This window comes from Curcuma longa, unplaced genomic scaffold, assembly GCF_044706935.1.
Source record: "Curcuma longa cultivar G26 ecotype Majalengka, Jawa Barat unplaced genomic scaffold, ITB_CL_G26_1.1 contig_20554, whole genome shotgun sequence".
NCBI lineage: Eukaryota > Viridiplantae > Streptophyta > Magnoliopsida > Zingiberales > Zingiberaceae > Curcuma > Curcuma longa.
This window is the reverse complement of record NW_027431408.1, coordinates 1-13,639: the sequence shown is the minus strand read 5'-3', so window position 1 is coordinate 13,639 and position 13,639 is coordinate 1. Positions and strand designations below refer to the sequence as shown.

General features: G+C 37.3%; 2 protein-coding genes and 1 long non-coding RNA gene across 3 annotated transcripts; all 3 read right to left on the bottom strand.

The window, feature by feature from the left end:
* Nucleotides 1-342: 342 nt before the first annotated feature.
* LOC141817441 (transcription initiation factor TFIID subunit 5-like) lies at nucleotides 343-3,263 on the bottom strand (the record flags this gene model as incomplete). Its single annotated transcript, XM_074705085.1, has 6 exons — nucleotides 3,248-3,263; nucleotides 2,202-2,280; nucleotides 1,987-2,084; nucleotides 1,824-1,880; nucleotides 587-674; nucleotides 343-449 (listed from the first exon to the last, which is right to left on the bottom strand). Coding segments are annotated over exons 2-6 (384 nt in total), but the record flags the coding sequence as incomplete, so codon positions are not given.
* Nucleotides 3,264-10,626: 7,363 nt separating this feature from the next.
* On the bottom strand, nucleotides 10,627-12,147 carry LOC141817440 (uncharacterized). Its single transcript, XR_012600827.1, has 3 exons — nucleotides 12,070-12,147; nucleotides 11,729-11,861; nucleotides 10,627-11,081 (listed from the first exon to the last, which is right to left on the bottom strand). It is a non-coding gene; the product is annotated as an uncharacterized LOC141817440 (long non-coding RNA).
* Nucleotides 12,148-12,559: 412 nt separating this feature from the next.
* Nucleotides 12,560-13,496, bottom strand: LOC141817439 (uncharacterized). The gene is made up of 5 exons (XM_074705084.1): nucleotides 13,279-13,496; nucleotides 13,144-13,208; nucleotides 13,025-13,060; nucleotides 12,886-12,943; nucleotides 12,560-12,757 (listed from the first exon to the last, which is right to left on the bottom strand). The coding sequence occupies exons 1-3, from the start codon at nucleotides 13,494-13,496 to the stop codon at nucleotides 13,041-13,043; spliced, it is 303 nt and encodes a 100-aa protein (XP_074561185.1). The 3' UTR covers nucleotides 12,560-12,757; nucleotides 12,886-12,943; nucleotides 13,025-13,040.
* Nucleotides 13,497-13,639: the final 143 nt, after the last annotated feature.

Here is a 13,639-nt window from a genome sequence, read left to right as displayed (position 1 = left end):
AGCATGCTGCACAGAATCTAGCCAAATATATGAGAACTCATATGTTGCTTAACTTTCGTAGTCACCCTATAATAATACATATATAAAGATCATTGGTTCAGAATAAGTTAATTACAAATCTATATGCATCAGATTTTTTTAACTTAAGTAAATAAAAAAAAACTAATAGGAAAATGTATGCCAAAGTGCCTAGCCACTAAAATTATTGCAGCACAAGGAAAATATTATAATTGTGGACGACTTATGGAAACCAGTAATTCATCATATAAAATGATAAATGGCTCATTTGCTAATTAAGAAAGGCACAGGTATTTTTTACAGAGATAAAAGTTTAGCACCTACCCCCCAGCGTAGATTATGATTCATCTGTTTGCCAAAATTGTTATTTCTACCCTCAACAGTTGCAAAATCTGCATTGTCAGAAACCGTGGTGGGCTGCCCAGGGTATACTGCCAAAATAATTGTGCAAAAGTACATTTAGGGAAAATAATACTATAGAAAGAAAAGCATGGAACAAGGAAAAGAGAATTAATAACATTTGAATAAAACCTAAAGATGTCAATCTTATGGATAATGGAAGAGGTACCTTCAAAATCAATATGCTCATTTATTATGCCAAGAATGGTATGAGAGTGTGTTTTCTGAAGGTACTGCAGAAGGAGGTCATAAGAATACTGCATGAGCAAAGAGAAGACCAAAGTGTCACCGTCTTGTAATTAAGAGACCAAATGTTGCAAACTTACTAGAGGCTTGCATCTGTTGACAAGTCTTGCAATATGCAAAATGTTAAAAAAGACAGGCATACAAAGGGAAAGATCTGAAACATATAGACAAGAAAATAGATAAATGCTACAAGAGAAGAACCCTTTTCATGCTGCAAGGTTATCTATAATTGACAAATGCGGGAGACCAGGGCATGGTGGCCGAGGGATTTGGAAACATGGCACAGATTGATGTTATCGCAAATGCAACCATGAGCCCTCAACCGCCCACCCTTTTCATGCTTTATCTATAATTGACAAATAGTTCTCAACACATACATAACATGATGAAACATAATAACATATGAACTACTTGCCAGCACTGTGGCATTAGGAACAAACAATTCTTCAGTTTCTGTGCCTGAGACTAAGAAAAAAAATCTAACAACCTTGTATATACCAAGATTATTAGGCTCGTATTGGCCAGTACCTTGTTGTACAAGTCCTGTTGTTGAAAATTTAGCTTCTGCATATAGCATACTAGCATCCTCTAGATCAAATAGTGAAAAATAATTGAAAAATAAAAAAGTACAGCAAGCAACTTCTTAGATTCCATCTTGAGTTATTATGAATGTTTGCTTTGTCACAACTTAGGTTGAAGCTTTAACGGACCAAATTATATATTTTTTACAACTCAATAGCAGAATAAGGCATGTAGCTAACCATAAATAATTTGGGCACATGATTTCTTATTTTTGTTGTGTTTCAATTTGAAGCTCTACCTTGTGCAATCTTGGATTAAGAATTGTTGCTTGGGAACATTTACCAGTGCATTTTTCATGCCATCTAAGGCTGCATCTTCATGAGGGTTGGCTCATCCATAGAACATCTAGTTTTGATCACACAATTAGAATTGTATGATCTTAAGTACAAACATAAAGCATGGTGCATTGATGAAGATATGCACACTGCTGGTCAATAACAATACTAGCAGAATACACCAGAGTAGATTTAGACATTTAGCTGTCTAAAATTAAATGGATTCATCCACACATCTATACAAGCAAATAAACAGGAAAGGAAGGAACTGTACAGAAAGTTACAGTAGTTGCAAAACTGCACCTCACACAATTTTATTTTCAGTTTGTTCAGCCTAAAAGGACGGGCCAATTCCATCTCCTGCTACAAGCGACATACACATGAATAGATATTTATTAGAAACAGGCTCAGCGGATTAACCAGCCAACAAAAAGATTTTAAAGCTACAAATTTTAGATACAATAACCTCTGAATTTAAGGTGGAAAGAATTCGTTCAAGCTTTTGTAGGTCTCTCAAGTGTCGAGATTCATGATCTTCACGGAATGCACAAAAAAAAATTCGAGCTGCAGGTTACATGCAGCCACATGAAACAGTAACATAGAATTTGGAACTCAAGGACAAAAAAAATAAATACAATTTTTATCTGTAAATTAGGAATTGCATTAAAGAAAGACATGCACCTTCATGTACAAGTCCACCTGCCACAAGATCCATAAAACAGTGTATGTACACTGGATAAAGTACAGAAAGCAACTCATGCTGTGGAAGATCAGGGTACAAAAAAGGGGATGTTGGTCCAAGAAAAAATATATCAAGACAAAATAAGAACTCAGAAAAATTGGCTAGATAAATTGTCAACCATACGAGTTAAAAGATAGCATGATATCTTCCAATCAACACATCAGAATCAAAAAAATTCAAATTTTTTCCTGGAGAATTTAAGCTAACTAGAATAAAAAAGTATTAGCAGTGTAAAGCACCAGATACTTTATTCACAATAATCATACATGTGAACAAATTCTTGAATGGCCATACCCTATCTAGCTCAAATTTCCATTTGACATCTAGACCAATGCAAGGGGTCAAAAACATATTATACGAATGTCATAGTGGTCAAGAACCTGAATCTCCTTTGCACTGAGATTGGGATGCAACAAAAATTTAGAATGTTCATCCTCACATCTAGTTATCAAACTTCACAACATTCCTTTCCATAAGACATTAATCACATAAAGATGCATGCCCATCCTCTGCATCTTGCTTCTCAGATGCATGTAGCTATCCTCAAACTGTACGATAATCTATTCTAGATGGGTGAACTGAAGGATAATAATCCAGCTAGGAAATGAAAAACTGATAGCATGTGTTCTAGATCAAGGAGTTTGGAGACCAGTTAGAACATAATATTGGAAAACAAAAAACCATACTTGCCCCAAAACTGATCCTCTTAATAGTCGAAATACTTGTATAGCTTAACAGTATCTGCAAATATCTTAAATTCTAACCAATAAGAAAAAACAGTATATATCCAAAAGTAACACCACAATGACCATTAACAAAAACTATAATACACAAAACATGAAGCAATATGTTAACCTTAAAAGCATATCCCATTGCCTAAGTCCTAAGAAACAAACTCAGTAAGTCAGTATATGAAGTAACTCCAACTTGTAGGCAGCACTCATTCACATATTGCTATTTTCTAACTATATAATTGATTATTTACCTTGTATAAGTCACGCGAATTATATGCCAATGAACGCAGCTTGCTATAACCATCATTATATCGTTTTGGATCGTTTTCTACTCTGTAAAGAATAGTTAATATTAGATGCATAAGACTGGGAAAAAACATGATGTAGTGGCAAAGAGAAATGAAGATGCATCCAATATCATCCAAAATCACGTAAGATATATTTTGTGTTGAAGAAGAGCTATCTTGATTATTCAACAAATAGCTAAATTAACAATATTTAATCCATTCGAGTCAATTCTAGATAGGGTAAATTGCAAAATATATTCAAGCCTTTACCACTTTTAAGATTTAAAAAAATGTATTCCCAGGGTTTCTTACAAAGTAAAAGAATCCATTATTGTTTCAGGCGTGTACTAGAGAATGTAAGGGAAGGGAGACAAGGGAATATACGAACAGGTATGACATATACAATGGAGAAGGTAGAAAAAAACAAAGGTTCCATTTATTATCTTCTCTACATAATCCTCAATCAAAACAGGCTGCATTACCACCTATAAATAATTTCATGGACTTTATAACATCACTTTGTGCAGACGTACTTAATCTTTATAAAACTGATTTTGCAACACAGATTTTCCATCCTGAATCCACACTATTGGCAAGAGCTTGATGGGAAGTGAAAAGGTAATGAGTGCTGAATAAAATGATAAATACTCTAAGTTCAACAGAGTAAAGAGAGAGAAGCAAGCGTCTCCTGTGAGACTCAGAACGTTATTCTCTTCCTCTACCCAGCGATATGATTCAATTTTCACATCCAAGCACCACTATTTCTCACACAAACAAGAGGATCAAAAGAAGAAAATTTTCATATCCCAAGCAGTGCAGTATCGGAACTTCATGAATATTTGAAATACCAGTTACATTGTCGACATCTTTTAGCTATAAATGGCAGCGTTAAGAAATTGTTGCTGAATCAAAACACTAAGAAAAAACGAGGAGGCGAGCTTAGCTTGCACAACCTGGAGACAAAGTGATCGGAGCTCGGAGACGCGGAGACGTTATTCTGCTCTTCCTGAAGGGCCAGGTCGGCTTTCGTGTAGCCCTTCTTGCTTAAGTAAGCTACCACCGTCTTCTTGATCTCTTCGTCCTCCATTAGCAAACACGCAAGCTACGGCAGAAAACCGGAGCCAAAGGACCGCTAGGGTTTGGGGAAGGGGTTTCGACCTCAGTCACGGCTCTCGCAACTACCCGCAAACAGGGTGATTGATGGATTCGTTAAACAAAGAGATTGCAGACGGACATAATCATCACAAAAACTTTTACTATTTTTATTTGAGGAAATATCATTTTGCCTCAAATATTTATCGAATTTTCACTTTACCGTTCATGGTTTAACATTTATTTTTATTGCACTTCAACCCTTAACTTTTACTATTTATATACTTAAACTTAAAAATATAATAACCGTTAGAACTCGCCCCTCCTTGTACGTCGGCGTCCGGAAAGGCGGAAAGGCGCGGCTGCACACCGCCTGCTACTCCTAGCAGAACGCCGCTAGGTGACCCTTCTCCTCCTCGATCCAGCGCCACGGTGGATCTCGACGCATCTCCACCTCGCTACTGGCAGCCGCTTTAACCGATTTCTACTTTTTTTTTTCGGAAGATTTCGCCCGATTTCATCAACTGACGTTTAGTTCCTAAAGATTTGAGGCACTATCGGTCTGTGGTCGAGAATTCGCTGGGAATCAGATCAGCCAACGCCGATCCTTATCCAACTCGTCTGTTTCGTATCGGGATCGGCCGAGTTTACCAACCATTTTTCGGATCGAGTTACCTGATTGGGTGGGTCATCCAGCTACGTTGCTTACATTGTGAGATCAGCTTCTTCTCCACTGGAACTGTTTTTGTAACCTAATTGTTCGTCCCTCGCTGTGGTTTCCTGCCCCCTTCGTCCGATACTGACGAAGCTTGAACCCGATCGAGGAAAAGAATGGTACTCTTTTCCACTTATTTTAATCTTCGGATGAATCAGAAGTTTTTTATTTGTTCCTATGAAAAAAAATCCTGAGATCTAATTTAACACGACTATTGGCTTGAAGGCAAACTTTTGAGATAGAGATTCTTGGTGTTACAAGGCCGCTTGTGAGTAATTACTCGTAAGACAGAGACATCAATTTATAATAATGTATAACAACACCTTATGAGTGTGTAACATTGATGTACATTCTGATGATAACAACACCCTATCAGTATTCTCTCTTTGATGTTTAACACCCTTCATTTTTAAATGTATACAAAGTATGAACTCTGCTGGAAGAACAAGGATTTTATCATTTTCACTGCCTCTCTTTCTATCAGCTGTATAACATGTAGATTCCAAAGAGAGAATTATAAATGTTACTATCAATTATACTGAATCTCTGGTAGTGCATGAAATTGAGATTTGCATAAGGACCTTTTGGAAGATACAACTACATTATTAGGATGGGATGTTATTCGTGCATACCTAGACAACTTCTCATGTGTTTACTGTAGATATTAATGTTTGGAGATGATCCTTTCTCTTGGATAGAATAAGATTGTGTGTGTGTTTGTTTCTGTGCAATGCAAGCTGTTGGACTGCAATCAGTCAAAACATAGCTGCAGGCAACTGATATGCCAAACAATTATACTCCTTTGTATATATTCTGAAGAAGGCACCAATTTCACTTGGTATAGGAATGTATAATCTATAAGAAGGTATTTCCTGAATGTTTCTGCTGAAGAGGGATCCAGTCTCTAAAACAGAAGAGTAGCCTCATGCCTTTTATTGTAATTCTCGATGAATAAGATTCAGGCTTGTCATTGGGACCATTGTTCTATATGACTAAAATTGACCAAGGGATATAAAGTCTAGAGGTAGGCGGTTTTGAAATAGACTCATATTAGTAAATGATTTATCAAGCTTGTGATGAGGATCTATGTGCCTTCGCATCAGCTTGTTATTGTGAATGGAAATTTGTTGCCGAAATTTAGTTCCATATATTCACAAATATGCATTGTACTGTTGAATTTATTCATATGCATACCTCATGGTTCTGACCTTAAATACTATAAAGGGCATTAGGTGATTCAATAAAAGCTTGATTTTATAAGTATGAAGTATTACAAAGCGGAATCTGTTATCTTATGCACCGCAATTATCAACTATGATGATTCTGAATAAATGATGTTGAGACTTATCTTGATGAGTTCAACATGTGATGGTTGTGTTGGAGGTTCACACACTCCATTGTATGAATTTCAGTTGCCAAATCAGAATATCAATACTATGTTAATCTAAGGTTTGATATGGAAATTTGTGTAGCTTCATGTGCAAGTATGCTCAAAACTATTCTTTTTGGTATCACGAGGTTTCAATGTATGATGGGAACATGTGGTTTTGAACAAAGATAGCCTGGATAGGAGTGCACTCACGTAGAAAATATTGCTAAGTATTAATTTTCTCTGAGGGATCATAATGTGCTCTGAGATGCTCATGGTACAACTGGACTAGAGAGACTATAAATTTAAATTCATAAAAAACTGAAAAAGTATAAAATAAAGAACAACACAAGCTCATGTGATATGATTTCTACAAATTCAAAAGAAAGAAGTTTTGCAGAGAACCAAGCCAATATGAACTATTGATTGTTTATTTTCATTTCTTCTCTAAAATCATGGTCCTATATATTCAAATGTCCCATGCAAAGAAGTTGCATCTACTGTTCATTGGGTATGAGTTTAATCACATGGTCACATGGCAGGTGTATCATTCAAGTTTTGTTGATCAAGAAGATACATTAAGAGACTGTGGATGTCCACTTCTTCCACTGAAAAGTCACATCAAAGGTCCTGCTCCTGTCTCTGATCCAGGTTCTCTATGTCCCCCCAGTTTTTTATTGTGTGTGTGTGTGTTACTTGACATTTTACATTAACGTGGCTCTGAAACGGCTGGAGTATTGCAGAACACTAGCAGCAGGGACGGAAGCCATCAATAAATTGGGACTGGAAAAGGTCCCCGCACCGGTAGAGAGCCAGGCTTTCCTTTTCCTGGTCTCTTTGCCTTCCCCAGTCTCATATGCAAAAAAGGTGGATCCGCCACTTTAGCGGCCCCACACGGTCGGTCCTACGATCATCTATGAGGAGGTAAATCGAGAAAGTGTAGTTGGTCACGACGCAAGAGAGTATTGTCTGGCTTCGCCAGGATTCGAACCCTTGTCCTCTTCTGCAAGTCTGCTGCGTCGTAACCAACTCACCTATGCCCCGGGGCGCCTTCCCCAGTCTCAGGACTAAGCAAGTACGACACAATAATTCACTTAAATCATCCCATTTCAGCTCTCACAAACCTTACACATATCTGACTGAAGCAAATAAGGGAGGAAGCCAGTGGAAGATCGCTAAGCTGCGCTTATAGACCTAACCTAATGGCACTCCTAACAAGTGGGGAAGTTCATGAGCGACTTTGCAGTTTCTATCTTTCGAGTGGTGAATGCAACTTTCTAGTTTGTTGATTGTTTCTATAGCTTAAGGTTGTAGTGATTGCAAATGATTATATATATATATATATATATATATATATACACAGAATTGTTCAGCTGGGCGACGAGCGCTGGGCGTCTGCTGGGCGACAGATGAGGTGGAAGCCACGTGGCTTCCACGCGTGCGCGTGGCCAGGGAGAAAAAAAAAACCCCGCCCTCTGCCTCCATTCGCGATCTCACATCTCCACAGAAACCCTAACCCTCCGCCTCTGCCTCCTCGCGATCTCCTCCTTTCTCTTCGCCGTCGAACCCTAACCCTCCGTGGCCAGGAAAAGGAAACAAGGAAACCGAGCCTCGCTTCTCATTCAAACCCTAGCCCTCTGCGATTCCTCTCCTGCTGATCCTCTCCTCCGCGATTCCTCTCCTCCGCGCGGCTTCCTCCGCTTCTCTTCGCCACCGCAAACTGAGCCTACTCCGCGCGGCTTCCTCCGCCTCTCTTCGCCACTGCAAACCGAGCCTCTCCTCCGCCTCTCTTCGCCACCGCAAACCAAACCCTAACCCTCGATTCCTCTCCTCCGCCTCTCTTCGCCACCGCAAACCAAGCGGAGGAACTCGAGCCACCGCATCTTCGCAATCTCGCGTGCGTCTAGTTTCTTCTCCCCCTTGCCACCGCAGCCTCGCTCGCGTGCTTCCCGCCGCCCCTGTGGTGTCTTCTCCCTGCTCGCCTAAAGACCCTTTCTCCCTGCTCGCCTCAAGACACTACCGCGCCGCCTGCACTGCTCGCCACCGCGCCCCTGCTCGCCGGCACCAACCTCTGCTCGTCGCCAGGAAACCCCATTGTACTAGGGTATAGTTTAGGGTTTATGTTTCATTTAATTTGGAATTATTTCCTGGTTTTTATTCCCTCCGAAAAATGGAATGATGTGCAGATTTTGCTAACGGAAGTATCTGATCTTTCTCCTAAGCGAAATATAACTACAAATGATCAAACAATGACAAAATATTAATTGTATGTTTTTGCTATTGCTGACACAAACTCATAAGTTACCTTTTTTCATTCTTAAAGTTTAGTATACCTACAATTCTGTCATACATGTTTATGTTGTCCTACTGAAAATATGATGTTGGACTATACATTTCTTTTACAATCCATGCTGTTTTGTTTTTTATTTCCAACTAATTTTTTAGATAATAGCTACTCCTAAAAGGAGTTTGAATCATGCCACGTTTATTTTAGGGTAAGAATACTTCTTCAGATGGTTCAGGCAGTAAGATGCTCTAACTAATGTATCTGATAAATTTAGGCCTACAGTCTTATATCTTATTCCTTGGCTGCGTGAAAGCTTCCTTCAGTAAAATATTGGAGGATAACATATAGTTTCGTGCAGAATTGTGAAGTTGTATTTGATCACAAAATAACTTCAGAACATATTTGAATTGAATGTATGAGAATATTCTTGACCTTCCTAACTGATTATACTTACAAAATTGTGTTTTCTTACTGATGACATATAGTACCTGCTGATCAACATAGTCTTATTGATGCTTTTATCAGATGCATTTGCATTGTTGATTTTGTCATCGTTTTACTAATTTCTCTGTCATGCAAAGTCATGTTTATTTTTCTTGATGTTTTCTTGGAGCAAATTCCTTAACAATTGAGGTAATGCTTTCTCATTTCATGTGATAATTGATGATCTTGCTATTGTTTGTTTTCAGTTTTTAGTAATTCTATTCTGATTTGTCTTTTTTTTTTGCAGGAAACTTGCAAATGGTATGTTATTTGTTTTTAAGTTCTAGAATTTTATTTTTATAAGATTATGAATGTTAATTTTTATGTAGGGAAAAGAATATGTGGTTTTTGTTGGACGCGAACCAGACATCTATGACACATGGATAGAAGCATCTAAACAAGTGACTGGTTTTAAAGGTGCTATACATCAATCTTTTAAAAATGGAGAAGAGGCTGAAAAAACTTATTATAAACATTTGAATAAAACATCTACACCCACTCCTTTAACATCAAGGGGAAAAGAAATTTCAAGGGCAACTTCTAGTTCAAATTCAAATTCAAGGAGAAGTCTTTCGAAGACTGAACAAATAGCTAAGTTGAAAGATGCGTTAGAAGATATAAAGCAACAATTAGAATTTCTACAAATGAGTAGTGATGATTAGATATGTTATTTCAAGTTGTTAGGGAGTGTTATCTTGTAAATATTGATTATATCTAAATTGTTATAAGTGTGGTTTATCTAAGTTATTTGTAAATGGTGTGTTGAATTTGAAATTATATTTGAATTATTCAATTTGTAAATGGATCATGATGTGATAAAATGACATCATTATTGTAACATTTTACATTATGGAATTTTATGTTGTGTTCTGCTAAGAACAATGACAACTTCCTCGTGTTTTCTTCTTAATTAGAGTGACACTACATTATGGAACTTAATCCAATTGTAAATACTGTGGACATTAACCAAAGCACAAAACTGAGCAATACTTTCAGTGTTCTTGTGGGTCAAGTTTTGCCTTCAGACGTTGCTTGTGCTTGAGGCAAACTTTCTTTTTCAGCATCTGTCTAGTGCTTGAAGAGCTTGGTTTGGTTTGCTAAATAATTTGGCATGTTTGCTGTTTGTCACCTATGTTGTTGAGATGTTGCATGAACTAGCTCGATATAAAGAATAAATCAAATGAAATGATAACACACCAATGGGCGTTTCTAGTAGGAAGAGCATCCAAACCTGAACAAGTGCAAAGTGCAGGTAACACAGGAACAGTTGAAGCATGCTCTAGAAAAACAAATTCATACATCAGAATAACTTGGGAGAAAATTCCATCAAGAAAATATCATCACCTTCAGAAATGGCAGGCAATCAAATAAGATACAAAAAATAAGCATATATATATTCACAATTGGTTTGTAAGACACATTTTTTCTTTTCCTATTTTTTTTTTACAATAATAATTCACACTGAGAACGTTGTTCCCATTTATATTTACAGCAGACGGAAATTGTAGTTTTCACCAAGCTAAATGTTGAGCAACATGAAGAGTTTGTTCACCACCATAGGCTAATGTAACATGTATTATACAATCTGTAATACGATCAAACTAGACATTAGCTCGTTAGCTCAGCCTTATCTTCCACCATCTCCCAATCATCATCAGAATGCTCCTTTTTATCGATGCAGTAAGCCTCCTCGTCAATCGTGATAGTTTTCTCATTTAGCACAGAATGATGCATGCCTCCATACAAGATATTCTTCTCAGAAGTGGAGCATTTTGAGGTCTTGTTAGGCATGCATCCATCGACACTATCTTGCAGTAACAAAACATCCTTGAAAGCATCAAATATTTCTCCACTGTGAACAGTATAGTAGTATTAGATGGTGCATTTTTTATTGTAAGATGCTAGAAAAAACAACCATAACATACGACTGTAGAGTAATTGGTAAAACCAAAAGGTACACAGAGATCACAATTGCTGACTAATAGAATAATAAGGAATGCAATAATTAAAAACCCTCTACGTTGAAGTATGTTACATTTTAACAAAAAAAAAGAAGGGAAAACTGAATGAACCTGCAGCACAAACTATGAATCTGCTCTAGTTATTTTAAAACTATTAACAAATTCAATTCAGATTCAAATTTGCTATATGATATCATATAACTTTAATGACTTTAATAATCAATAAGTATAATCAGATTAGCAACCAAACAACAACTATTCAAATTAAGGGATATCAGGTTAGAGATAATATTAGCAATACTAATAATATAAATTAGAAATAATATTCATGATTCCTTGTGAGATTCATAATTCCAAGGTGTTTTTTGTATACTTCAGACAAATGCCACGTCTTGATGAATCTTGGATGGGATACTGCAAATCTGACCATCTAGATTAAATTGGCCAAGCATTGTAATCAGGTATCATGCCGGTGTTCTATGCATTTAGTGAATATATTAAATATGCAATTAATCATTAATCCAAAGTTCCTAATTACCTTGGAATTCTTCTCTGCTTCCTTCTGGATCTGGCTTGCTTCTTTTGCTAAGCTATCCATGATGCCCTCTTGCTCATTTAGGGTAATATCTGATGATGCTTAGCTGCTCTCCTACAAGGCAGCAAGGGAGCCCCTATGTGCATCAATGGTAAGATATGGTTCAGATTGGTTTCTAACATCCAGGAACTGTATATCCCCAGCTAGCGAAAACATACGAAACTGATAAATGATTGCATATTATGACACCTTTACAAAGCAATAATCTGATTTGCATATAGTGGACATTTCTCGTGTAGTTGGCAGAAATTTAAAGATTAAACCAAAGAATGAAACTTAAGTACCCAGTTCGCCTGGACTCTTTTGGATTCTGCTGCCACAGCACCACAAGGCGAAGAGAAGCGGAGGAAGCCGCGCGGAGGAGAGGATCAGCAGGAGAGGAATCGCAGAGGGCTAGGGTTTGAATGAGAAGCGAGGCTCGGTTTTCTTGTTTCCTTTTTTGGCCACGGAGGGTTAGGGTTCGGCGGCGAAGAGAAAGGAGGAGATCGCGAGGAGGCAGAGGCGGAGGGTTAGGGTTTCTGCGGAGATGTGAGATCGCGAATGGAGGCAGAGGGCGGATTTTTTTTTTTATAAATAATCACGCGCACGGTGGAAGCCACGTGGCTTCCACCTCATCTGTCGCCCAGCAGACGCCCAGCGCTCGTCGCCCAGCTGAACAAATCTGTATATATATATATATATATATAGCTAACCAGAATGTATCCAACTCTGATACTTTTCACAGTGCAGCAAGATTCATTACAAATAAAACAGAACTAGAAAATGCAACACGATTGAGTTTTATGGTGATCATCCAAACACAGGTTCAATGCATCAACCATTCAACAAAACAAGATACTAATCAAACTAATAATGTTAAACAACCAAGTCGAGTATCCGATGTAATACTGGCAAAGAAAATATAACAAGTAACTTGATACAACCATCAGTCATGATCAGTCCTCCATACAATTTCGCGCTTGGAAAGAAAATCTGCGGAAAATTGATGGAAAACTTCATGTCTCTAGAGTAACATCAAGGATGCTTGTTTGTTGAAAGAAAATCTGTAAAATTGCTCACAAAATATTCCATAGTTTGCAGAAAAAAAAACTTCTTCATACCTTCAATATGTTCCATAGTTTGCTCACAGAATTTGATAACTTCCTCATACCTTCGAATCTGTAAAATTAAAGAAAAATCAAGATATTCAAATACATACAGCCATAGATGCCAAGAAAAATCAAGATAACTTCATCATACCTTTCAACATTGAATCCTAAAGCATATTATTAGAACCTACAACAATAAAGACAATTATTAACTTTATTTTCTCAATCAATCAACCACTATAATTTTTAAAAATGAGACCAAAACAGTACCAGCTATAGATCCCAAGGGTTCATATGTGTCGTCATCATTGATATTATGATCATCTATACTTGATCTGGAAATGGGAAACACATCATCATATTTACAAATAAAATTATATAAATACAAAAGTATTCGACACATACCCTTGCTGTAAAAGTGGACAGTTGCGCTTGTCATGTGAAACACCTCGATGCCCACATCCATGACATAGCCGGGACTTTGCAACTGCCTTTTCCTTTGATGATTTTAATCTCTTCCCACAACCTTTTGTTCTTACTAAAGAAGGATCACTAACAACAGGAGTCCCATCCGTGGATTTATTCCTTTGACTTCCATTGTCACATTTTTTACCATTATTCATCTCTTGAATTTTTTTGTAGATACAATCAAATTGTTCATCTAAGAAATTTGTTCCCTCATCAGTCAAGGATGCATCATCAATTAACACCGACGCTTTATATGACAACTTTGAATGTCTTGACATCAATAATTTTTCTGGATCAT